The sequence below is a fragment of the Apteryx rowi genome, unplaced genomic scaffold (assembly GCF_003343035.1).
Source record: "Apteryx rowi isolate R43461 unplaced genomic scaffold, aptRow1 scaffold_12, whole genome shotgun sequence".
Classification (NCBI taxonomy): domain Eukaryota; kingdom Metazoa; phylum Chordata; class Aves; order Apterygiformes; family Apterygidae; genus Apteryx; species Apteryx rowi.
This window is the reverse complement of record NW_020447419.1, coordinates 388,381-414,778: the sequence shown is the minus strand read 5'-3', so window position 1 is coordinate 414,778 and position 26,398 is coordinate 388,381. Positions and strand designations below refer to the sequence as shown.

General features: G+C 42.2%; 1 protein-coding gene across 7 annotated transcripts in view; it reads right to left on the bottom strand.

Annotated features, from left to right (window-relative positions):
• AGAP1 (ArfGAP with GTPase domain, ankyrin repeat and PH domain 1) overlaps window positions 1–26,398 on the bottom strand; it is a 386,106-nt gene that overhangs the window by 69,721 nt on the left and 289,987 nt on the right. For all 7 annotated transcript variants that reach the window (XM_026087248.1, XM_026087283.1, XM_026087275.1 and 4 more), the window contains one exon: window positions 19,144–19,305. In XM_026087248.1, the coding sequence (XP_025943033.1) occupies window positions 19,144–19,305 (162 nt within the window). The remainder of the gene's footprint in view (window positions 1–19,143; window positions 19,306–26,398) is intronic.

Genomic DNA, 26,398 nt, shown 5'->3' with positions numbered 1-26,398 from the left:
TTTAAAATACAAGCATTCTTTTGAGAGGAGAACTGTAGGTCTTCGGCATCTATTAAAAAAAAAAAATCTTTCCTAAACATTTTCACATTATTCCCCTAATCATGTGTAACCTTTACTCCCACACAACTTCTCTCCTCGTTGCTTACGGTTATGGAAAATAAGCCTTTTAAAAGCTGCGCGGTTGTGAATATACATATAAGCAAACGGGACTGGGCTGTGTTTGCTCAAGGCGGAGGAACTAGACTGGCCTTGTACCATGCAATCTCGACTTTCAGGGCATGCTTTAGTGCCTTCCTCCAAACCGTCAAGCAGCCCTCCAAAAGCAAGCCGAGGCTCTCGCCCCTCCGCGTGGCGTTCGCATGCAGATAGTCGGAGTAATTGATAGCACAGGAACACTGGGACACACAATAGTACAAGATTTCTGTCAAAAGACACCGCAATCAAATATAATAAAGCTTGATGGATTAGCAGACTCTCTTTATTGTGCCTATCTGCGTGTGTGCACAAGTTAAGGCCTGCTTGCCTGGTGGGTTAGATCAAATGGGTTTGTTAAAGGAACTGAGCCTGAAAAAACAAAGCCAAAGCAAGGTGCTAAGGTAGGAAATACAAAGCCTGCTCGCGGGAAAATCACCAAGCGTGGTATCAACTAGTGACTGATCTGCCGGGCTCCCTCCGGAGCGGTAACGCGCATTTTTCCCAGGTGAGCTGTAACAACACGCAGGGGATACAAAACCTTTCAAAATGCTAGCCCGTGGCAGAAAATGCTGTAAGCCATACAGGCAGCTTTTTCTGCTTGGAATGGGAATAAACTGGACGCACTGTAAAATCATAACTAACCAATTTAACCTCCTAGATTAGTACAACTGCTAAACAGGAGAACCTCACTCTAGCAACTGAGCCAGCTTAGACCCTGCTGGAAGGTAGTTTCACCCAAAAAAGGGAAGGGCAAATACCGCAACCTGTCCCCAAAGACAGACAGTGGAGAAAGGACAGAACAACACCACTAATAAATAAATAAATAAATCCACGAATAAGTGGTAAGTATCGTTGGAGCTGGATGGTGATGATTCCTAGGTGGTGAACTTGAAACGGCGGAAGGGCTCTGTACCTCGCAGGGTCTCCGCGACCTACTTCGGGCCAGAAGGCTAACTGGAACAAGCAGCAATCCCGCTCTCTTAACGCGCTGCAGAGGAAGTTTCTTCTATGTTCAATATCCTCCTACCAGCAGAGCCCGAGTACAGAACAATTTTCACAAGTGTAGTCTCAAAGAAGCCAACATGCTGGCTTCTGCGATGCTCAGAAGATCATTCTGGGTTTTATTCGGGCTGCTGCTTTCCTTTTGGAAGCTGTGAGGACATTCGGGCTCTGGGGGACAGTATATGTCAATCTTCTCTTTTTTCAAAAGCACTGTAGGTTAAACTTTGGGCCTAACAACCTTGACAGCGTCCCTTTACATTTTTTAGACGAGCCATTGAGTAGCATTATGATAAATTATGGGACCTGATGGTACGGAACAGGAACATCTACTCCAGTCAAAGGCTGTGGGAGGAAATAAAAAGCCAAAAAGAAGTATTTCTGGCAAAAAAGAAACACTTCCTTCTTCATTAGCATAAAGAATTGCAGAAAGCAGAATATTTCAATTAACCACAAAGTAGGGTACCCTTGTAGTTAGCAAGTAGAAGAACTACCGTAGCATGACCAACTCTTTTGCTTGGGGAGCGACAGACAACATGTGAAAAACCTTTCATAAAAACATCAAAAAAAAGAAAAAGCCTATAAACTACATAGATATTTTTGTTATTAAAGTCAGCGGATAATTTCTGATATGGTCAAAGAAAAAGCAAAACCCTGCTTCCAATCTCCTCCATATCTACTTTTTCATGTCACAGTAAATGACAGCTCTGAACATATCTTCTCTTCTTTAGGTTAGTAATAAACTAGAGTACTACCCTCAAAATCCTTTGATATATATCAAGTTTGCAGAAGCAGATCCTGATGTAGACCTGCCCTCAGGAGCTTCAGCCACAGCTCACTGTCGAGTATCTGGAAAGCATTAGAAGTTCATAATTATATAGCTAATTCTTAGCCAAACCCCAGCCATCTTCAGAGTAAAAACATCATCTCCCGTAAGAGTCCACATTTTGTTTAACATGACTGGGTGAGTAGTACAAGCACTTTACAGGTAAACAGTTTCTCTGCTAGACCACTCTATTTTATTTTTTTAAGAGCACAACAAAAACCAAAGCCCAAGTCTTCACTTTCATGGAGAAAAAAACCCTCTCCATCGTTCTCAGACATCCCTTTCCTTCATACAGCACTAACAGTCTGTTACTGAAGTTTACCCTCTCGCTTAGCATCAGGGAATCTAAAGGTGACCTATCAGCAATGGCAACCTAATTATTAATATGAACTTCGGCTGCGTAAACTGAGATCATGTTATACGCACTAAGTTTGAGAGAAAAGAATATAGCTGACAACCCACTAAAAGTTCATCGATTTTAACATTCTCCTAATAATCACTACGGATCCTCACAGCAGATACGTCACGTAATCTGGCAAATATTAACTTACATTTTAACATATTAAATAGGTTAACCATGCATTAACCTACAATGTATTGCAGCAAGGTTTGTTCTAATTTAATTAAACACTGAAGCCTCTTAAGTATTCTACGAAACTCAGGTACCTTGCCTAGCAAATGGGGATTTTTTTTTAAAAACAATTCCTCAGGAATCCTTGGCGATATTTTGAAGAGCTTGATTATGGACTATATATCATAGATAAGTTTATATCTCACAGTCAGTTATTTTACCTTTGACTCAAACTTACAAGAGTTTCATACTTTGCCAGGATAAATTCACGTGATTATAACTTTTGCCAAAAACTAATCACTGGAAAGTTAATTTAAGAGTTTTTCATAAAAAGTAGGAAAGCAGATTAGTTCAAAGCAAGGAACCCAAAATGCAGGAAATGCTCTTCATACTTAATTTGCTAGTGCATCTGTAGCTTTATATTCTGGGGATGAAAAGGTACACATTTCATATTTACAACATCCCAGTTCAACCTCTTATTCGAGGAGACAGAAACATTTTGTTTTTAAACAGACACGAATTCTCACAGCATCATCTTAAGAGAGTATATTCCCTTCAGAATGCCGCTTTCATCGCCATAATTCCCCATATTATTTTACAGACAGCTCTACAGGTGCCCATTTAGTAAGTTGGTATGCAGTCAACTGCGTAGCCTGTTGGGAAGCCCCAAGAGCACAGACAAGCAAGAAATGGGAGAGGGTATTTTGGGGTTTACATGCTTGTGCTTCACACGTAGCTCTAATTTTGCTCTGGAAACAACTGCAGATAGCGTGTTTTCATCAGTTGTTCTGTATCGGCCAAACCAACCCAAAGATGCTTTGGGGCAGAGAAGAGGTATGATCACGGCACCACCAAGGGCCACAGACCATACCTCTTACAAGTCTGAATTACACCACACAGATGATCATAACACATCAGCTCCACGCGTAGAAAGTTTCTCCTTGACATACTGAAGTCAACGACTTGCAGCTGAAGTCAGAGTAGGAAAAATCAGTGTGGAAACACTCCCAACCCACCTGACAGATGATGGCTGATTCTTTTGGCTGTGTAAAGTTATTTTAGAAATATCCGCCCACGTTCCTCTGTAGCTGAAGAAGGACGTGGCAAATGCTGATTGTGAGCCTAAAGTAACATTTACTAGAAACAGAAACTATGTTTGATAACTTAATATTCAAAATACATGTTTTATATTTTGAAATGCAATGCATCCCTTAAGCAGTAAGATCCCAAGGAAGAGTATAAGAAAAAAAAAATCAGTTATTAATCAATGGACACTACTGGCTGTGAGACATTTACAGATACTCCAGAAATATCTTTTTTAAAGCAGTAATGACTGGAAAGACGTGAACCAGTTGCTGGATAAGTATTGTAAGATTTCCTTCACTAAATTCACCTTTCTGTGCTCAGATTGCTGCGACATTCATGTGATAAACAGCATGTCTCACCATAAAATCTGAATTGGTTTTTCAAAAAAAGTTATTTATAACTGACCATTCACAGCCTCCTGACTGGCAGCCATCCAACCAAAAAGCAATTATGTGTGCAACAATGATGATATTAAGCCCAAAGTAATAGGATAGCTGCCAATTTTAAGGTTAAGTAAATCACGAACTGTACTTTTATGTATAAATATGTTGGTCAAAGCCTTCAAGTTGTGTGGGAACAGGGCAGCTCACTTTGGTGCTTTGTTTACCTCTACGGAGCATTACCTTGGCTGAAAAGCAATGGCATTTGTAACGATTACGGTCCAGCCACCATCACTAACAATTTAAAAATGCTGATTTTAAAACTAAAACGCCTGAATGTTGCTTTTTCTTGAAATATTAGCTTGCACGACCATTGCACACTGTGCGCACAGCCATGCAGGTCCCGAAATGAGGAGCCTGAGAGGGAAGAAATGAAAAGGAGCTGCAATGGTCTTAAGGGGAGCTGCCAGTTCCAAGTCAAAGGAAGCACAGTCGGAAATACCGCTGCCTGACTTTGTACTCCATCACCGTGAACTGCAGCATTTCCTCCCCAGCTTAAAAACACAGATGCAAAGCACTGGGGAAGGAAAAGAAAAGGAAGTCAAAGCCAAGTCAATGCCATAGCACTTGTAAAATGCCAAGGAAGAAGATGCGTATGTGGAAGTAGCAGCTGACAAGATTCCTGCCGGCAGGAGTCAAACGTCACTTCTGGAATGTGCCCTGGAAACTGGAGCAGACCAGGAGAGAATCATATTCTATTAAACAAAAAGAAAGAATAAAATGGAAAGTAACCTGTTAACCTATTTTTTCCCCCCACATTTCAGCATCTCAGTGAAATGGGAAGATTGCCATACATGCCTCCCAGGAACCATTGCTGTCACTGCGTACATCATGCCGTTCAATATGTTATGAGATGCTTGCAAGATATCTTATACTACGAAGGAAGCTGTTCTGTCACTGTCCTGTCCCAGTTCTTCAAAAACTAATCCTTTACAGAAAGCATTTACTCTCACGGATAAAACTGGTAGCAGGCTCAAACAACTGGGTCCACTGATCATAAAGAAACCCATCAGAGACAGCGCTGTAGACCTTCTTATCCTAAAAAGTTAATCTTCTGAAGGTCCTATAGCAAGGTTTGAGCAAGCTAGTAGATCTCTCTGCTGCCAGGACTATCTGCGGGATTAGACAGACTGGGAAGTAACAAGTCTCTTGCCACAGCACTGCAGAAAGATGAGTTTTCTATGTTCACAGACAAGAACGACACATCTAATCCATCTAAGCAACCAGAGTGTCTGGACTGTCACAGACTTGCAAAGCCTGATTAACAAACATTAAGAGACCAAAAATCCTGAAGTCCGTAGTCGGGCTTAATATACACCTATGGTAATACTTAAACCATGAACTAACCTGAAGTTTACAGGGCTCTGATTTACATCCCCATGAAATAGCTCCAGGTGGAGAAAGAAACCTTCTCGATGATAAACATGGAAAATAAGTAGGTGATTATGGGCCTTCTGGTTTCTTAAAATTTGGGAACTAATGGCTTGATATCACAACAGGCATCAAAACATCAAGAAGCCAGAAGCGCAGAGACCCCCGGCCCGAGGAACTCATCTCTTCTCGGGGCAGCCTGCAGAAGTCTGAGGAGCACACAGCAATCCTGATGGCTGGTATGGGCATTAAGCTCAGAGGTCACCAAGTATACAGATTTTGAGGGCAGATTTTTCTTCCAAAGGAAAAAAGGATGATTTTCACAGCTCCTGCGGCCTGCCTAAAAGTACTAACATTTTACTACAAAACAAAACACATGCAAATCCCCCCAAACCAGGATATGGAATTTCAGGCAAGAGCTGACTCCTGAATCACTGGAAGACTGGAGCCAGGAAAACAAAAAACCCATCAAAACTGATGAACTTTTTTTTTTTTTTTTTAAACCCTTAATTCTAGTTTGGCCCCTACACAGGGAATCAGAACCAATCTTGACAAAGAACAGAAGAAATGTAAAAATTTTCAAGTTGCTTTTTAAGGGGTAGGGACCGTCGGCACAGGATTAGTTTTACCACAAGCTGGAAAAAAAATAAAAGTCCAATTAAAAAGGATCCTGTAGAATAGTGCTAGGCTCCCAATAGAAGGTTTTACTCGCAAGTTTAAGGAGCGCTGAGCTTTTGTTCAGATTTCACCCGTTTGAGCAACCCTGTAAATTCTGTTTGACCTCAGAACGAAGCGGTCCCACAAGGGAGACATTCAGGGGCAGCAACACCTTTAGAAAAGGCTGAGAGCCCACAATGCCTTTTGGAGGACTGCTTGCTTTCAGCGAGCGGTAGACAGGCAGAGCAGAAATACACTGACAAGCAGGAATAGAAATTTTGAGTGCTAGCCGAGTATTTTGATTGCATCTTTTCACCGACGGTCACAGCACGACTGACAAATCCCAAACAGGAGAAACGCGAGCTCTTCATTTGGCACCTGGCTAACATAACATTTCACTTCAGCTTATTATAAAGTCCCCTTCCCACTTTTCCATTTAGGCCCTAAATCCCAGAATTATGTATTGCAGGATATTCAGACATGAGGAACAAGATTTGCGGTGCCGGAGCAATAAGCATCACTTACGATTAAAAATTTACTCATACAGTCCTCTGAGTTTGCTATGCGCGCCTTGAACGATGTTCCTTCTCGTTTTAGGAGGAATCTGGATTAAGAGAGATGCGACATTTTTACAGGCAAGAAATCAACAGAAACTGAATCGGCCTCTAACGGGAGAATCTAAACTAAGCACCCGGCTACCCACCCTTTCCCTCGATTCTTTTAAAGAACAGGGATTTATCCTCATTATGGGATTAGAAACAGCGCTCGGTCCGCTTTGTAATGTCATCTTTGCAACATTTGCAGATCAACCAAATACTCACTGGAACAGGCACCCAAAAAGACACGTTCTTGCAGTTTGAAGGTTAAACCGGATTAATTTGGAAAACCTGAAAATTGATGCACTGTGATTTAACATGTGCTCAACATGTGTGCTCAGCAGCCACTGAAATGAAATATCTTAAATATTATCAAACGTTACATCATTAAATATAAATTAGATGGAAACAGGGGAAAGCTAAAAATTGACTAGGAGTTCAGATACTCTAAATGGCTAATACGTCCATTTTTCACCTGAAGCCCTCTCCAATACAGCTTCGCTATTAAGCAAAACCGAAAGAAAGGTAATCAATTCCAACTAAAAAGCACTTATCCCCGGAATGACTGCGCGGCCGGCACTTCAAACCCCTGGCTGGCTGCCAAAGCCCAGACAACAGCTATCAATGTTTCTGACTATCACAGGAGCACAAGGGGCCATGCATAATTGACTAGAAGATGGGCTAAAACTGTGCCCAATCAGTGTGTGATCAAAAACGCGTGGAATATGCAGCGCCACTTGATTACGCGGAGGCACGTCCTTTCGCTCTCCTCATGAAATCTCTTCAAGGTCCAGAGTACTGTAATAAGATCATTACTGTCAAGCGGTACGAATCGCAGGCAATGAGTCTTGGGATAGGAAGTCATACTTCACAAGCTCCTCTGGTCCTTTTTTTTTTTTTTTTCTTTCCCTCTTTTTTTTTTTATTTTACTGCGTGTTGAGGCAGCAAGGCGACGAGGTGACAGATAATGATCACATCACTGTGTGGCAACTAGAAAGGCACTTTTAAGAAAGAGCACAGAGAAATCAGCTTAAGAGAAACTCAAACATTTTTTTTTTCCCCTCTCCGCTTTTTTTTTCCCCCTCCCTCCTGCAAAAATTAAATAGTATTAAACTGCGCAGTGTTCTCTTTTCATGAACTGTGATTTAATGCCATTGAATTTAATCATTTGATAGATTTCCATATTATACCAAAGCCTATTACCTCACAGACAAATGGCCAATTTTCTCCATCTCACACTCACAAAAGAAACCTTTATTAATTTTTTTTTGCAGGGGGCAGGGGGAAGAGGGGGGAGATGCCAATGACGAGGCCTGTTGAAGGTTTTTTTTTTTTTTAAACTTACTCCTTTCACTGGAGACGTACACTACATATAATGCATAACATCTATGACAAGTAACCTATATCTATAAAGAGCAAGGTGGAGGGCTTGAAAACAGGAGGTCTAAAACAAACATGCAGCAAGCTAACCACTAAAACCTCCCGCGCACCACTTGCATCTGCAGTAGAGTTCAGAGAGAAAGACACATTTCCTCCCTGAATTTGAGAGCCAATTTAGGGCATAGATTTGATTAAAACTTGGGACAACAACACAGGTTGGCAATGAGTGACTGCTGGGGAGTTTGAAATAGAAGGAGTCTACACTGCTGCTTGGGGCTGTCTTGTAAATGCCTCCCTGACATCAATGCCGCAGAGCATCAAAACTGGAATTGCTCCGGCGTCGCAGTTTTCAAATGGATAAGGCTGGTATGACTGGACGTGAACCCACCGCTTACAGGGGAAGCGAGAGTCAGCATAGTTAAGGGCAGCCCCTTCCCCAGTCATTTTGCCTTTTTTTTTGCCCATACCTGCAATAAATAGAAAGAACAGCCCTTGGAACGGCGTATGATAACGCAACACGTTTTGACCCAGAGGCTTAACACATGTAAACATTCATCAAAATTCAACTCAAACTCAAGAATCAAATTATAGATACATCTCTGAAATTAAACATGAGACAAAATATCAGAGCAACAGTGGAACGGTAAACTCTGTATCATGGCTCTCACCACCACTTTATCATCAAAACCTCCACCCTCTTACAGGAGTTTGCTGCACTTCCAAACATGTACTGTTCAGAGACTCCTCCGCAGGGCAAGAGGAGAAGTTCAAGCTCTACCTTTCACAGCATGTTGTTCTCTACTAAAATATCTCCATCACTATGTGATAACCAGAGGTGCACAGCGCTCATCAACATACAAATTTACTTGTGGTCCAGAGAAGGCTGAAACATCAGGTTCAGCTCGCTCCAACCTACCCTTCAAAAACCACTGCGTGAAGTGTTCAACACTGCATGTTCAACAACTTAGTAACATTATTTAGATGCAGAGTCACCTTCCTCAGTTTCGGCTTGGGCTTGCTTTATCTTTTACACCAACATTTTGGCAAAGAACCCAAATGAGAAGGCAAAAAGGGTTTTGTTCTGAAGGTTGTTATTGAATCCTAAAGTCTAAGAGAAAGCTGCAAAAAATCCCACTCGTGTTAAAAGAACGGAGGAGGCAGCATTTAGCTGCAGCTGTCAAAGCCTTAAGAGTCTATCTGTGTGCAATAAAACTATCAAGTCCCCCAAACCTGTAACGCCTATGAGAAAGGTACAGATAGAAAGTGTCAGACTGTCGATGCCGAGTAAATTGTGTGTACGCAGGCTTGGAAACATCATCTTCACTCTCACTTCCCTGTAAGCATTAGGTACACCTAATCCACAACATCTGTCAAATGAGACTTGCTGCTTCTGTCTTGCTAGATGACGTGCCTGGAATACCTTTATTTAGACGACAGACTGACCCGTGCATTCAGGAAAGACTGTCGCTTAGTTTCATCTGGATTTAAAGGCCAATGTGGCCTCATCGCCCATTGAGGTTCTTCACACCTGGAGCCAGGAGGCTGAACGCACATGGCTATTTTGGGACAGTTTACATTCAGACCTGCTCTTAACCTAAGAACGCACTGAGTAGCAGCACAGATTCTTTGGGACTTACCCATAATTGACTAAAATGTAGAGTTCTGCAACAGACAAATGACTAACTTGTTAATTCTAGACTCTGTTCTGTGCGTACCTCTTGATTATGAGCTCTTTTTAGCATAATGCCAAGAGCATGTTTTATAAATCCAGGGCTAGATCAGACCTATTGACACATTCCCCCTTGAATTCCAGGCTTGATATATATGTGGGAAACCTCCATAATCAAGACATTGTCATTAGTCTCACTTTATGCATTATGAAGAAAAAAAGCAAGCCTGTAATCAACTGGCATCCAATCAACCCTCCTCTCAAAGCTGCCCTGTGCTGTCTAAGGCAAACAGTAAATTGCAAATTACAAATTACGAAGCAGTCTGTAGAGATGCAGATCTTATGAACAGCCACAACAGGTCAGAGTAAGAGGTCCATCTAGCCTGGTACGTTTTCATCAGCGACTAGTAGGAGACGCCTAGGGAAAAGCAGAAGAGCAATAGCTACAACAGTGTGCGTCCTAGCACTTCTCCCAGAACAGTCCTTGGTTTGGGGACTTCCTGAGCCAGAGGTTGTACTCTTGGTTTTAAGACACCTTCATGGGTTTTTCTTCTTCACATTTGTCTAATCAGTAAGATTAGTTTGTTTTAGCTGCTTAAATCACAGATTCATAGGTTGAGGTTGGAAGGGACCTCAGGAGATCATCTAGTACAACCCCCCTGCTCAAGTGGGGTCACCTAGAGCACATTGTACAGGGTCGTGTCCAGACCTTAAGGTCTTGCGAATGGAATTACTTAGCGCTTGTTCTTTAAAAGCAGCTTCCCCCCAACACGTCTCTGTTTCTCAATTCCAACAAGGTGACGAGGCAAAATACAAAAGACAAAACTGAAGACAAGGTGCCATTCACCAATTAGGTCTTGGTTCGAGAACAGTTCCCTTTCACACCAAAACAGTCTATTCATCTAAATTGCAACACCTTGACTTTACCGAGACTTCAGTTATGCTGTGAAAAGAAGAACTAGGTTGTATTTAACAGAATGAACTTGCTGAAAGCTTCTGGGGAGATAAGAAAACACAAAGGGAAAACCATACTGACAGCATGCATGAACCTTCACTTTATGTGTAAGGCTTCCATACTTGTGAAACCCTCACCAGATATTATTTTATTCTTTATATTTACTATAGCTTTATAATGCATAATCATCCTGTTTTTTTTAAGGCATTTTAATTTAAGTATTTAGATTCATAATGAAATTATACTGTTTTACACCATGGAAAACTGGCAAGGATCTTTTAAAGTAAACACTGCAGCTTAAGTAATGCAATGGAAGCAACTTCTCCAGGCAATATTAATATCTTAAAAATACATCTTAGGATCTTGTAAACATAATCTTGAGAACATTAGGAACTCTCTTTCTTATCAGGGTCCCTGTCTCAGGCTGACACAATAGTTCTAAGGACTCGAATTACCTGAAATCAGTAAAGCTCTACGGTGCAACTTGTTTTCATTTAATTATAAGGCTACTTAGAACTTTCTCCTTTTCCAAAGAGACCAGGCCAAATCACAGCACAGCAACTGTACTGAGGATAAACAGCATGCAGTTCTGTAATTAAAACATAGCAAAGTTCCTAGTGTACTAAGAGTGGCACCACCTTTCAGACAGATGTAGGAAAAAATACGCATTATCTTTTTCTAGATGTCCAGATGCGCTAGTGTACACAAACACCACCAATTCATACTGGGACTCATCCTTTCCCAAATCCTCTTTTCTGTTGACCACCGCTGCGACACTTTTCCTTCCAACCAGGAAGGCGGAACGTGCAACCTCTTCTGACCCTGAGTTAACGGTACTTTTAAAGAGAAGAAGGAATCTTTCAACTTGTTTAGCCTGCAATGAAGTAGGTTAAAACAATAGATGAGCTTCGCCTCCCTTGTCTTTCACTCCTCAGCATCAACATAAATGTCTTTCAGCAGCAACCCTTTCATGTCAGATAGGCTGTGACAACTAAGGCTGAAGGTTTCCCAACAAGTGACCTTTATGCCTTGGTTGAAAGCAAGTCTTCTGAAGATTCGGTCTAGATTTTATTAATTTCTGCCCTCCTGTTTCTCAGGTGTACGGCAATCATCCAGTTATTGTATCTCCTCCCTGGCAGCGAATGAATTTGGTGATGATCAGTGGAATTACAACGAAAGACTGTTCTGACACTGAATAGATGGCAACCTCCGAGATGCTGCCGTACATTTAAATGAAAACAAGCCGTTGGCATTATAGACTATAAATATGGTCAAATCCTGTTGACATTGCTTAAATTCCTATGCAGACAGAGAAGGAAAATGCGGTTGGATTTTTTGCTCCTTTTTGTTTCTTTTTTAATGCCAACTGAAATTTTGTTTTTCTATTTTAAGAAGTGACACCTGCAAAGTAGCTTCAGCACAGAACTGCTGGATCAGAAAAGATCTAGCACTGTTCCAAAATAATCCACAGAACAAGCAAGCAAACACATATCAAACCGCACTCCTAAAACCATCCACTTACGCAAGCTCCCTAAACTCCAGATGTAGTGAGGTTTAGCAAAGCAGCATTTGGTCTTTTGTGCGCAGCATGAAACTTAGCAAAATGTTACTTGTTGAAATTTCGGAAAAATGCTTCATGCGTAAGAATATACAAATGACACTAAGAACAATAAATTGTTCACGAACAGAATTCAGTGGTATCCCTAAATGAATTGCAAAGCTAATTGTTTTTAATCTCCTAGCTATGCGCTTATAAAGCAAATCTTTCCAGCTCCAAATAACTGTTTTTCTTTATTCAGCCTGGCAGTCAAACCACTATTTTTGTATCAATCTCACTTGAAACACTGCAGAACAGCTTTATTTTTGAAAACTGTGGAACATTTGCTTTCTGGCACTTACGAGTCCAGAAATAGAAACAAGTACTGCTCTCACTAAACTGTCCACCCAAGATGCGTATAAATACTAGGTACCAGCCCTGAAACACCCTCCGCTCGTATAGACGTAGTTCTGCTCTTTTTGAGAGGGGTAGCGGTTATTAAGACATCACTCACCACTTTAAGGAGCGTATAACTACAAAAACATCTTGCGCATGGAAACAGCTACGGAATAACTGCTTTCCCCTATTAATTTATTCCCAGACTGAACTTTGGGTTATTGTTTTTAACACGCAGTAAGGAGCCCACTCCAACTGACCATCGCAGCGCCCCGGCTCAGCACGCGGATGTGCGCTGGGATGGGCTGCACGCTCATCACGCAGCTAGATGGACTCGCTAGGTTGCTACCGAGTTTTTAAATCGTAAACTACTTTATTTAAAAAGTCTAAATAAGCTGTGGTAAGACTACACATAGGCCACAGGAGAATTTACGGTGAAGGGGGATGAGAAATCTTCCCATGCAGTACTCCCAGGCTTTATTTCATTTGCACCTGATTCACCCATCTCAATATTGCTATACAACTACCAAAAAGAAAAAAAAAAAAAGCAAAAAAGCAGCTGTCTTACCAAAATAAAGAACACTTTCCCAAGAATGCCTCCATATCTACTCCTATTACACAGCAGGTTGCAATTATTGATATTTAATTTAAAGGAACTTGGTGAAATAATTAGCGTGAAAAGATTACCAGGAATAACTCTGTGGAGTCCCCATGTGTGGACAATGTTTATTTGCCTGTACAACCTCAGTAGTATAATTGCCCTGTAAAAAACCAAGAGCAGCTTTTAGCTGAAAAAGTTTTGCCCACAACTTAGCTCTCTGCATGACTTTAAGCAACGCAGCCTATACAGGACCTTGGCATCTAACAGATTTGATTGCAAAGGTTACAGATTCTATAATAGGTGAGTAGTTTTGCCCTTGTGCAACTGCAGGTCAAGATATTATATTTCACATCTTCCTTCTAGAGAAAAGGGAGTGAGACGCTGTGACTTTTTGTGCTGAAAAGGTGTCTGAACATGCTGTCCTCTGACAATGTCAGGAGGTAGGTTTCTTCCATATCACAAAAAGCCACAAAAAACGCACCAAGAACATATTCCTTCGCAACAAAGCTTCATTCAGCACACTATAAACAAAAGTAAGTATTAGCATTAGCAATGTCCTCCTGTCAAATGAAGGATCTGCTCTCCCACAAACATTACAGCTTATTGTTTTCACCTTACTCTTTTCATCTGTTTCATGGGAGAAGTTTCAGAGGGTTGTTTTTCCACTGAATTTCCAAAATTCCCAAAGTTCTTAGTATGCATAGTTAGAGATACACACACACACACATATAAATTATATATATATATAATATATATATATAATATATATTAATATATATATTTTAAATTCAAATAGGCCAAAGCACACTTACTAGAACTTTGCACCAAAGGAAAACATGTTCAAATTGTCAGGACAAGCCTATGCACTGTGCTCTGTACAGAGCCAAGCACATTTATATCATTTCAACACGTAGTACCAGCATGAGATGATGGGAAAGCTTGAGGAATTAGACCAAGGAAAACTTAGGGTGAGAAGCTGCAGGCAAAACATACAGAATTTTTTTCATGCATCACATACTGCGTGTTCAGTTAGCTTCCGTATGGCTTTCAATTTACACGAAATGTCAAATTTTTAGCTATTATATGGATTACAACGACCAATGCTAAGGACTGCGTTTCCCTATTTCCCACTTCTTTGCTTTGCCATTCGGGTTTTGGAGGGGTCGAAAGGGGCCAAGAAGTCTTGTGAATATGCTGGCACTTCCCTTGGCTTTTTATCACTCTATTTTCCTATCCTTCTGGACTCAAGTCCCCACTCAACTGAGAAACAGGATGAAAGCAGTGAAATTTTTGCTTATTGCTAAGAGTAGAGAAGAGAAGTCAAGACTAAAGCCTGTTTTTCACCCACAAAAAAACCAAATATGCATATTTCCAAAGGCCAGGCATTTCAAACTTAACTATATCTCATCTTTAATGCTTCCTGAGACCCAGAAGAAAAGAATGATTTCAGCGATATTGAACATGGTTGTGAAGAACATAAGCTTTTAAAATACAAACTTTTGTTCACTCTGGGAAAAAAAATTTGCAGTTTATCAGTAAATTGGGGTTCACCCTAATCTACCAGCTGGAAAGCACATACCTAGAGTTGGGGCTAGACTGCACAGGTCAAAAAAGCACAGGGAAAGGCAATCACTTCTACAAGAAGCAGAGAACAAAATATCTTTGTGTTAAGAACACAGGTCTAAAGAAACATAAAAGGATCCTCGTCCTTCAAAAGCTCTTTAGAAACCAGCAATGAAGAAGAACGGAGCACACGGCTTTGCAGAGAAAACACAGAGTTTGGAAAGTTCTCCTGAGCCGCTAATCATGTTTATTGCTCTACTGACGAGTCGTCTTTCTCGGGATACATCTGCGCACCTGGGAACGGAGAGCTGGGTTTGCTTCGCTGCAAGCTCGCTCACGCTGTGCCGACGGTGAAGGAACAGATCTGCCTGGACATAGGCAGAGTGACCCCAAAAGAAACAGCGACTTCGGCCCCGTTGCTCAGAGCTCTCCGCCAAGGAAACGGTTGCAAAGCGCCCATGATCGAGGTTTGATGCTGAAGGAAAGATGGCTGTACCTCGCGCTTTCTATAGCTCTTAAAATCTCAGCGACGCATTGAAGGTAGGCAGGTCCGAGCTGCCATAGCCGTGAAGTTTTAGAAAACAGTTCCTGTCTAAGGAGAGTAAGAAAAATAACCAGTGGGAAAGACCTTTCTGTGAAGAGTATTTACAGGAAGGCTTTTAATTCTTCCACTTGTTTTCAAGCTGAAAAACCTGCCCATTGTCACCAGCAGTTCCTCCAAGTGCGGTGGTGGCACAAGGGCACTAAAACAGCCCAGGCTCTGAGCAGCTATTCCTCTTTGAAACGCTGCACTGTATAATCCTGCTCGGAGCGAGTTTAGATAGCATGGTGGGAAAAACACTGCTGGTTGCTGGCACCTTGCCTAATGCACAAACTCCTGCTGATAGCCTCAAAAACACAGAGATTTTTCAGTGACGAGTTCTGTACAGATAAGAACGAAAAAACTTCTCTCTGGGTTTCATCGCACTTGGAGAAATTTCAACAGAATGTGGCTTTCCAAAACAGGAATTGCATTTTAATTTTCACCAGCTGCAGCACCGTTGCCACAGTATTTTTGTTGCTGCGACCATTGTCTTGGAAAACAAGTAGAAAGATAAACGGAGTGAGATGAAAGAGATGCAACCCCTGAAAGAGAGGGCTGTGAATGTGCAGATAGCGGGGAGAAACAAGGATCAGCGTGACCTTTACGGAAGGCCATAAAAGACACGAGCATCAGTGCTTGGAGTTAGTGACTACCGTCACTCTGGGCTCACCACTGTCCATCGCCGTGATATCTGAACACTTGGGCAGAGGTCAGCGATCAAAGCAGGCACACACAAGGAGAGAAAAGACTGAAAAGTGCAGTAGGAATGCTGGAGAGTTTGCTGAAGACCAGATTTAAATCTCAGAAAACACCTAAACTTTGCTATAGACAAAAATACAGGAACGCAGAATTTCTAATTGAAAGCTGACACTTGAAATGTGCCTGGACCCCAGCAGAGGCAACTTCAAATCTAGAACTACCCAAACCATTTAACTGATCCATTTTAATTGCCTGAAAATACCTACTACTGGAGAATCCTCCTATTCACAGTGAGCTCAGGATTTCCAGAAGGAAGGAAGCAAGCTACCGTTCCTCCATAATTCAGCCTTCTGTACCCTGTTTTCCCCAAGCCACCTGCAGTATCTCAAATACTTGATCAAAGTTGCTAAGGCTAAGCAAGCATCTCCCAGAACATCTAACCTTTTACTGCGCAACCCAGATTTGCAGTCTGCAGAATTGCAGTAATCCAGGCAAACGCTTCTGTCTGAGGCTTTAAATCTATGCCTATTGCAAGGATGAAAAAAGGGAGGGGGGAAAAAAAGAAACCCACACACCAAAAGAACCTTATTTAGGTCACTGGACAGATTTCTAGAATGAGCACTGGAGAATAGAGAAATTAGTCTTTTTCCGAGAACTGGAATTGAAAACTGAACTGGAAACTACTTAAAACACAAGACAGACTCAAAAACGCTACATCCTACAACTCTGAGAAAAATGCTGAACAACCCAGAGCATCTCAGACACACTGCCCACTAGCAGCAGACTGGCTCATGACATCGGCTGTCCCAGGACTCGAGTTACTCCCATCAGCGAGCACCACGGCAAGCTCAGAGAGGTGCACAGTACCAGTCTGGTGTACCACAAGGTCCATCAAACATAGCTTTGGACTGCACCAACCTGAACACCAGAAAATAAAGGCAAACGGATGCAACGGAAGTTTATAAGCGCCCACGTGCTAGAATTTGAAAAAAGCAATCCTCCATGTTGTTAGCTTTCACAAGAAGTACTTCAGGGGGATCTACCATCACTAGCACCTTCTCACGTGCAACTGTGAGCCCCAAACCAGAAAAGGATGACCATCTCAAGACATGGAAGAAGAGGCAGGTCCGTCAAAGAAAGCTAACGTAGGGCTACGAAGACTGAATACAGACATCTGTGCTCTCTGCTACTTTTAAGGTCCCCTGCGAAGACTTTTACTGCATCACTTGGTGCTGCTTGCCATTCATTTCTTGCCCTTCTGAAAGCAGCTTTTATTTAATTTACAAGAAGTGGGGACAGTTGTGGAAAGTTACTGCCAAAGGCTTTCAGGCTGGCATGTTAAGAAGCTGGCAGCATCGCACAAGGAGGAGAGCAGGAGAGATCGAGGAGAAGAAAGGAGCCGCGTACCACCCGCTCCCGTCAGAATAGGGATTTCAGAGCAAGATGCACCACAACTGCAAATCGCTGGTTGCTTGCTGTGGTTCAAAAGTCTGTGCTTGCAGACCAGGACCACACAGGCTCTAGCTCCAGCAACTTGTGAAAATAATCTCACCAGGCGAAAGAAAACATACATGTATTAACTAATTAGAAAGAGATTTTTTTCAAAGGCTCTTAATATCCAGCTGGTCTCGATTCACATTGACTTCAACAAAATAGTCCCGGGCCAACGGTGAGCACTGTGAAAAATCCCCTCTGTAACTTGCCGTTGAGGTATGAAAATAAGAGGTGTAAAAGGGATTGGGGGGGGGGGGAGGCAAATTAAAAACGAAAGGTTAAAATAAAACTTGGCTGCAGGCCATAAACTAGGGGGAACTAACAGTGAAGGTAGCTAAATGACTGGAAAGAGAACGCAACAGGAGCTATTATGGAAAAAAAGCTAATTTTTTTTTTTCCAAAAAAACCCCCGAGATTTGTATAGATAGCTGAGGAAATAAATTCCGTATGCGATAGAAGTGCAATTGAGAAATTAAATAAATGGAAAATAAGGATGACTAAGTAGTAGTTAACATGCCCCTTCTCAGTTGTATACTATTATCACGTCTATTTTTAATGTCTCTTCAGCTGCCTGCAATTGTCATCCTTTTTTTCAGAACTCGTTCCAATGCTCTTTGATACTGAATTAGCTGTTTTCACTCGCCAGTGCTTACAACCACATCTTTTTCTTACTTAACACTCCCCTTTTCTAACAATGTTATTCCATTGTCTCCTTTTTTCATCTTTCCTTATATGTTGACTCCCTAGTTTCTGAGCTTTCCAACTACCCTTGTTCATCTTTTTTTCTGGAGCTCTTTTGGTTGAATCCTAGCATGTTTCTATTCTCCTTTTCTAAAGATACAAGCATGTTTTATATCATATCTGGCTACTGTATACATTGTTACCCCTTCAGAAGGGCATTGAACAGCTATAGCAGTGGTGGAAATAGTAAGCTAAACCAAGGGAAGAAAGAAGTTCTTTTCGGCTTTTGCTTTCTGGCTCTTAAAAAGGAACCCAAACATTTAAACTCTCCCCTTTTCTTTTTATCCTCAAATAACACCACCTTTCCACGAGCAGCTGAATATTCAAGCTATAACAGGCATCAGAGCATTGATGATTCTAGAGCACAGAATGAGCCTAAGTGGAAGAGATAACACAAGATTTAACAAGACTGAAAAAAAAAATACAAGTTCTAGCATGATGTACGGGCTACTGAGTGGACCTGGACTTTTTTTTCTTTTTAACCTTTCAAGCATGCCTGTACCTTACCTTTACTACTAATGATGCTCCGTATTAGCTTGGGGACACTTCTAAAAGAAAAATTTTGCTTCAAAAATGTTTAAGAAGTCACAGTCACATGATGCCACAGGTCACTCAGCTCCATCATTAAAAGATCAGTGCCTTTAATTCCTCTACGCTTAAGTACAATTTTGTTTACCTTTTCCGTGCAAAGCCAACAACGTAGTTGAGTTGTACTCTGAAATGCTTTTTGGAACCAGGACAAAATCTTTTCAAAATTCAGACTTCCTCCATAAAGCAAGCTTACCTTCAGCTGTGCCCGAGATACCATCAGCTTTGAAATTACTAGTGCTTTTCTTCCTGCGATGTTTCTTTCTGTTGGCGTGCGGCGAAGGAGGTGGATCGAGTTTGGGGCTGGTTGTACTGGATATACTCGGGCTCGAACACACCGAATCTCCTAACCCAGTATCTGCAGTATGGAGAGAAATGGGGGGGGGGGGGGGAAAGCAGGAAAAAATAAGATTACTGCATAGTTTAAATTAACGATTGCTAGAAGCCAGCCAAAATCGACAAGATAATACCTTTTATTATGTGCTAGCAACTAACCTTTTGAGCTCATTGGCTTCCAATGGCTACAGGACAACCTCCTAAAAACATCCATTACTATTTCAGAAAGGTACTAACAAGCAAACTTGGCTCAAGGTCCGATTGGAGTCCCATCAAACCAGCAGGACTCTTTGCATCAATTTTAGAAGCAGGCCAGCCAGAAGTGACAAAAAAACACCGGGAAATCACTTCATTGCTTCCAATCGCTCTTTCTTACACCGACCTGACTGATCCTCAAATTAACTCACATAACACCAGGACATTTTAATACATAACGGAACAGAGTCACCATAATGTCCTCTGAGCGCTATCTAGCTCCTTTTGCTAATACTAGAGATGCAGGCACACATTAAAAAAAGGTGGTAATGGCAATAAAGGTGGGAAAGCAATTTTCTTTTTCATGTGTATAGCTCACCTGTGCCTGATACAACTAATACTGTGTGTACGCAGCCGGTGAAAAACATGCCACCTTCAGTGTATTACGTAGTTTCCCACTACATTAGCTATGGTAGCATAACATGCAACATTTTTAAGGTCTAATGACAGTCGTTTTTATATAGTGCTCTCAAACACATCAAAATTCAGGGTCTATGCTGCCCCTCTTGCTCTCTTCAGTAGAGATCCACGTTCCATTCCCCGTTCCACGTAACGGCTGGGAAAGCGCAAAAGTCTTCTCTTTGAGTGGTACGAAAGAAAATTCTTTTTATTTTGGACCAAGATATGGCCCACGTCAAACTTGCTTTCCAATGAGCAAGGGTTTTTCATGCAGGCAGACCGACACAGATTTCTGTTATATCCCTTCGACTTCATATTGGGAGCCAACACAAGCATTTGCACTGGAAGTCTTCCTTCCGGGAGCAAGGAGAGTGGGCTCAACGGATGAAGACATTCGCAGCCAGTTTACTTGATATCAGTCACAAAAAGAAGTGGAGGTGAACGCAAACGGATCGGGTATTTTAATAAATGATCAACCAAACCTCGTTTCTTTGTTGAACTGTATGGACAAAACTGGAAAGAAGTTTTTAAAAAGTACATTAGCTGACATGCATCAGAACTGTGATCCTGAGCATCCTCTAAGTACTCAAAAATCTCAAAAAAAAATAAATCCCGCAATATCTTAATAAGAATCTCAATAAAAAACTGAACTTTTGCAAGAACTTTTCTCTCTCTCTCTTTTTTTCCCCTCTAAGTCATGAAAAATTGAATAGCAATATTTAGCAAAAATTTAGTAAAGGAAGACGTACTTCTGAAATCTCATCTTCAGTCTGGGTCTTTTTATGCAGTAAATACTCAAGTAACCTTAAACCACTATTTTTCCACCAAGGTTGGTAATATAATTTTAGGTTAATCTCAGTCCATCTTCTGGCTACAATTAGTCCTAAATGCATTTCTAGCTTTTTTTTTTCCCCTTTTTTTTTTATTTACCATAACATCCTAAACTTTACTTAAACTGCTTTGTATCATTTAAAGTGAAACTGTTTCCAAAACTTCTTTATTAGATACCAAACCATGATCGCAGTTAAGACGAATTCAGCCATTTAGTGCCTTTGTTTGAAAAACACCAAATCAGAGTCGATTTAAAAAGTAGCTTCGGATTAATTCTAGTAGTTAAATCCCCTTACAAATGCCTATTAAAAAACAAACAAACAAACCACAACACCACCACTTATTCTGTTTTTCTGTAATAACGTTTACTTACTAACTGCCCACTAAGCATGGTTGTGCTGCAAGTTACTGGTGGGGGACAACTTACGCAGCTGAATACCTGGCAATAAAGACCAAATCAGACTCTAAACATAAACTTTATACTAAGGACTTTGGTTCTTTTCCCTGTGTCCGCTATTTCAAACCCAGTAACAAAGGATTGAACCACAAAGGGAAGCATGAGGACATATTTTCTGTATATCTGTATAAGAGATCTAAGTACTTGAACCAGAAGTAGTCAAAGCAGTCATTCTGCAAAGCTTTTTTTGTCCCTCCAGACGAAGGGGAACACAAATCCTGTCTGGAAGCCACACTGCTATTCAGCTGTCCTTTGGCAGAAGGGACATTGCTATCTTTTGCTCCCTAACTCTGAAAAAAGAGAAGATGCAGAAGAGGACGACAGCAATACGGAGGCATGACCAAGCACGCAAGCTGAGCACTGCTTGGCCTGAATATTTTCCTCCAGTTTGGGACTTAGGACTATGTTTCTTACATTAAGAACATTAATTAAAAAACAAAAAAAAAGCTTTGGAGAAAGGAGATGTAAATTCTCCTTTCAAGAGAAGCCAGCTGCAGAGTCAGGTACTACAAGAAAGGTGCCTGCTAGGGGTGCTAAGTTTTGCAATGGGTGCCCTAGTCAAGATGTGGGGCAATGAGTGTGTCTCATTGATTTCTATTTCCTCGCTAAATCAAAAAAATCCACCAGAACATCTCAGTTCATAAATATGACGGAAAAATCTCCGAGGAGACGCCGGTCAGGAGGGCTTGTTCACATACACTGTGATTTTGCAAAATGCTTCGCTTTCTTCCCCCAGAGAACGTGAGGAACACGGCGCATGGACCGACCTCTAATTCTCAGCTTTCACTTTAGGAAGAATTATCCTGTTTTACTTAAGAGGGGGAAAAAAAACCCAAGAACCACCAACTCTACCACCCCCCACGTCTTTCAAAAGGGCATTTCCAAATACTTGAGTGTGAGAGAGCCATGCCTAAGTTTGCAGGTGCTCCCAACCATGAGGCTGAAGTACGAGTGCCATGTTCACCGCCAGACGGAAACACAGACGTCGGTCACGATGCACTGAATGGTACCTGTGAAACGCTGAAGACACCACACTGACACACAAACGTGCAGAACATGGTTTTTAGAAGAACCTCGTAAGCTTTTTGTAAGCTAAGCTCAGATCCCTCCAAAACCCGAGGCTTCTTAGTAACCACCTTGCTTATAGCTGTAACCTCTCCCTGTAATAAGTGAAAAAGCATTCTTGAAAACCCTTTCTTCTCAAAAATACTCATGTAAATCTGTATGCTTCCTGCAGCTCCGTCTAATTTCTGGCCTCTAAATTAGGCAAGCAAAATCCGTTTATGAGCGCTGAAGAACAAGGAGGTTTCTAAACGTAAGGTTCACCTACTCGTGCCGGAGACCTGAAGAATTAACCTGCTACGGTAAATCCTCCTGATCCGCAGCCCTTTTCCGGCAATAACCTGCCGTCCTTGGGTCAAGCTGCCCCGAAGCGAGGAGTCGGAGGTATTCCCTCCCCTGCGACCGGCAAAGCAACGCGCGTCCCTGCTAAACAGATGCCGAGCTTATATTGTTAGTGTATTAATGCCCTATATTCCCCTTTCCGAGACCACCCTTTGAAGATGGGAGTTATTTAACGTTCTCCCGGTTTAAAATATGAGCAATCAGAACGTGCTAGGCTTACGCGCCGTGCTTTCCCATCTCCGACTACTTCTCTTGCCTGACAAGGTATTCTTCAAATTGAAAAGAGGGCTCCTGAAAGCCCGGCTTCGGCAAACTGTAAATGAGTTCAGGCTTCAGCCCACTGAATGCAATTTCCTCCTCCTGACTGAATACAAATAATGCATTTTATTTTGTATCAATTACCACGCAGGAGAACAGACGACCACTGCCGACACTATTAAATATAAAGGGGGGAGAGGGGGGGAAAAAAAAGAAAAAAAAGAAAGGGGAAAGAAAAAGGCACGCCAAATTAAAAAAGCAAGCGCCTCATTACTCCACATCTAAACCAGCTTTGACAGAGGCACTGGAAGCCATAAGACGCGTTTCACTGGCCCGCGATGGGCTGTTTTGAAGCCATCCCGCACGCTCAATGTCAGCCATTAGTTCTTCCCAATCGGGCATCAATGTTCAACGCACACCCAAAAAAATATATAATGCTGGTAATAATAATAACAATCTGCAGCCTCTCCGAGCTTCAATACTTGAAGTATGAGTCAAAGAAGCAGTTTCACTTTTCACTCGGGGAGCTGACAAGCATGACTAGAGGGGGAATAAAATAACATTCAGTTCGCATAAATATCAAGCAGGCTGCTTGAGACTGATGGGCCAGGAATGTATTCTTAGCCATCATTCTGGCAGACAGGCCCAAGGACACTCATAACTTATTTTACAATCATTTAGTTTCAGCTCAAGTGGAAAACGTGACAACTTATCTCTGCTGACAAGATGCCATATCGAACCTTACAATTAACTCTCCCGCGATTATCTGCCCAGCCCATCATTAGCTTGGCGGTTTTTGATGGACGGCACGGGCAGCTTGCCTTGATGATGGTCATCATTTGCAGGGTGGATGTCTACATTATATAGCATTAAGGACAAAATTCGCTCCTTGCCTTGGAGCGAGGGAGCCAGTTACGCTGCCCGGCGCATCTGCCAGCCTGCAGTCGCGGTGCCACATTTGTAAACGACGCGCGCGGCAAGGCGCCGCCGCGAGACGTCTTCTCCTCTCGGCCGGAGGACTCTACTACTGCTGACCGTATAAATGCACGTGCGCTCTGACAGCAAAGGGTTGCTCTTCCTCCCTTCCCCCAGAGCTCAAAGAGGCCAGTGCCACTGCTAACGCTGAGAGCTGACGCGAGAAGAGTCCTGGCGGCCTAACTCTGTGTCCACACGCGACGTTAAGGAGACCACCATGAATTGCACCTGCATGGCCGGCAGCCTTCCCGGAGCAATGGCAAAACGGGAGCTCCTAGCTCCGCAGGGTCCTGAAATACCGACGAGCTGATACCAGGGAACAGAGAAGCTTCTAAGCAAACCAGTAGGACAAAGAGTAGGCTCTCATTCCTGAAAAAGTAGTAAAAGGGTCAATTCGGAGTCTACGTATGGGCAAGCTTACATTGATGCAAGCTCTTTGGGCTCATTTTTAAATATGCAGCAGCTCACTGCACGCTCTGGAGCAACGAATGACACTTGGTAGCAAAACCCCTAGCTTATAAAGAGATGGGATATTAAAAAAAACCCACCCACACACAAAACCACAAAAACACTCAACTGTTTAAGCAGTGGTGATCTTTCCTCAGAAGTGCATGACAGCATGGTATAAGGCAAAGACCGTCCAACAAGCCAGCGCAGCTTTTATTGTACCAAGCAAGTCCCAGGCTTGCCTCCCTCCTAGATGCATTTTGTAGCTACGGCCGTAGGAGAAATTCCTTTCAGTTATGACACACACTAATAGGAGGAATGAAGGGAAGGGAACGGAAGGGAAGACGTATGTTGTCTAAAACCGCAATCCAGCAGTACGAGATGGAACATGAAATGAAGAAGAGAAACAGCTCTTCTCAGAAAAGTCTCAAGGGCTGTACTGTTGTACTGCACCGTATTTGCCATTTGAAACACTTCAGTTCGACATCCTCTCTCGGTATTACACGACGTTTGTAAAACTTAACTTTCCACAAATGTCCCGCTTCTTATTTCTTTATAGCTTCATTTTTTGGAAGCTGTACGCACTCCACAACCACGTCTCAAAGACAACTCCATTTGTACCTGGTAAGGACGTTGCAAGAGCCCTCCTGGGTTTGGAAAGAGTAGGAAATTCAGTTTAAATCTCGCCTGTGCTTCTTCGGCGCACCTGGCACCACTGACTTGCCTCCCAAGCTCCAAAGCATCCGCGCAGAGCACTTGGAGATGAGCATTCAGGTCACCTTGCTTGGGCTGCTGGCAAGGCACATGCAGTGGAGCAGCAGCAGGCACCAACACAGCAATCAAGGAAGCGAAAAAAATGAGGGACAAGAAGCAGGTACGAGCACCCGAGGCCACGGCAGAAGGGCTGGGGGTGCTAAAAGCATTAGGAAAACAAGCAACATAAAATGCACAGGAATAGTACAGCGCACAGGCAGAGCTGAGATACAAAAATCTGAGAAGGGAGCTTCAGCTTTGGCCCATGGTTCCTATTCTCCTCCGTACGATCGCCACCTTTTCTCTCCTCTGTAACCATTTCAAGTGGAAACAAGGATATTCTGACCTTTTCTATCTTCGTGCCTTTTGATTTATCTGGTATTTTTGTCAAATCACCTATTTACAAGAACTTGAAATAAACTCAACAGGTGAGAACACTATTCTCCACAGACCAAAGTCCAGCTTGATCTGGTTTACATTTTTCTTGCATCTTCTTGTTAAAATTTTCCAACAGGCTTTCAAAGTGAAATTAGACGTTCTGTCAAGCCCAGCTCCCTAACGCGGCCTTATTCTCAAGAGGCTGGAGATTGATTAATTTGGGTTTTTGATTTTCCCAAGTGACAAGAAGTCAGGCATTACAAAAGCCGGAACGGTGAATGGGATCAATTAAAGAGCAGAAGCAGCAACACAATTAATAGCACCAGGTTCAACAGGAAAAGAAAGCACCGATGACGAAAACAACAGCAACAGCTCTGCCTGCAGCAGGAATCTCTGCCGCGACCCAAGAAAGGCTGAATCCAGAGAGTGCGTTTCAGAACTTTTACTATGCTATTAGTGCCGAAATGAAATAAGCCAAAGATGTCGGTAGCTGGTGGACTGAATAATAAAAAAATAGCTGGACACTTTCATCTTCTACACGTGTTTTAAATAGAGGGGGAAAAAAAGCAATCCTTTTATTTAAACGGGGGAAGCGATAGACTAAAACCATCTGTAGTTGTATTTCAGACCCATTTCCCTGAGCTGAGATTTTTCTGGCTGTGAAATCCAATGCTCTACAGCTTCCCTTTACAGCTATTACCATAAATGTTCTATCAAGTTCTTTATATTCCTACTCTGCCTCAAACCGAAGTTAAAGGGATGCTGCAATTGCACAATGACTGCATAAGGCTGGAGTCAGGCACGGATGTACAGGACTGACATTAAAAACCTGTCAAAACCGCGGCTTGGCAGAAGCCTGTAGAAGATAATAAACATCTGGGAGCGGGGAAGAGGGGGCGACACAAGGTTACAGCACAGGGAACAAAATACAAATATTTTTAACGCAGGCACCGATCGC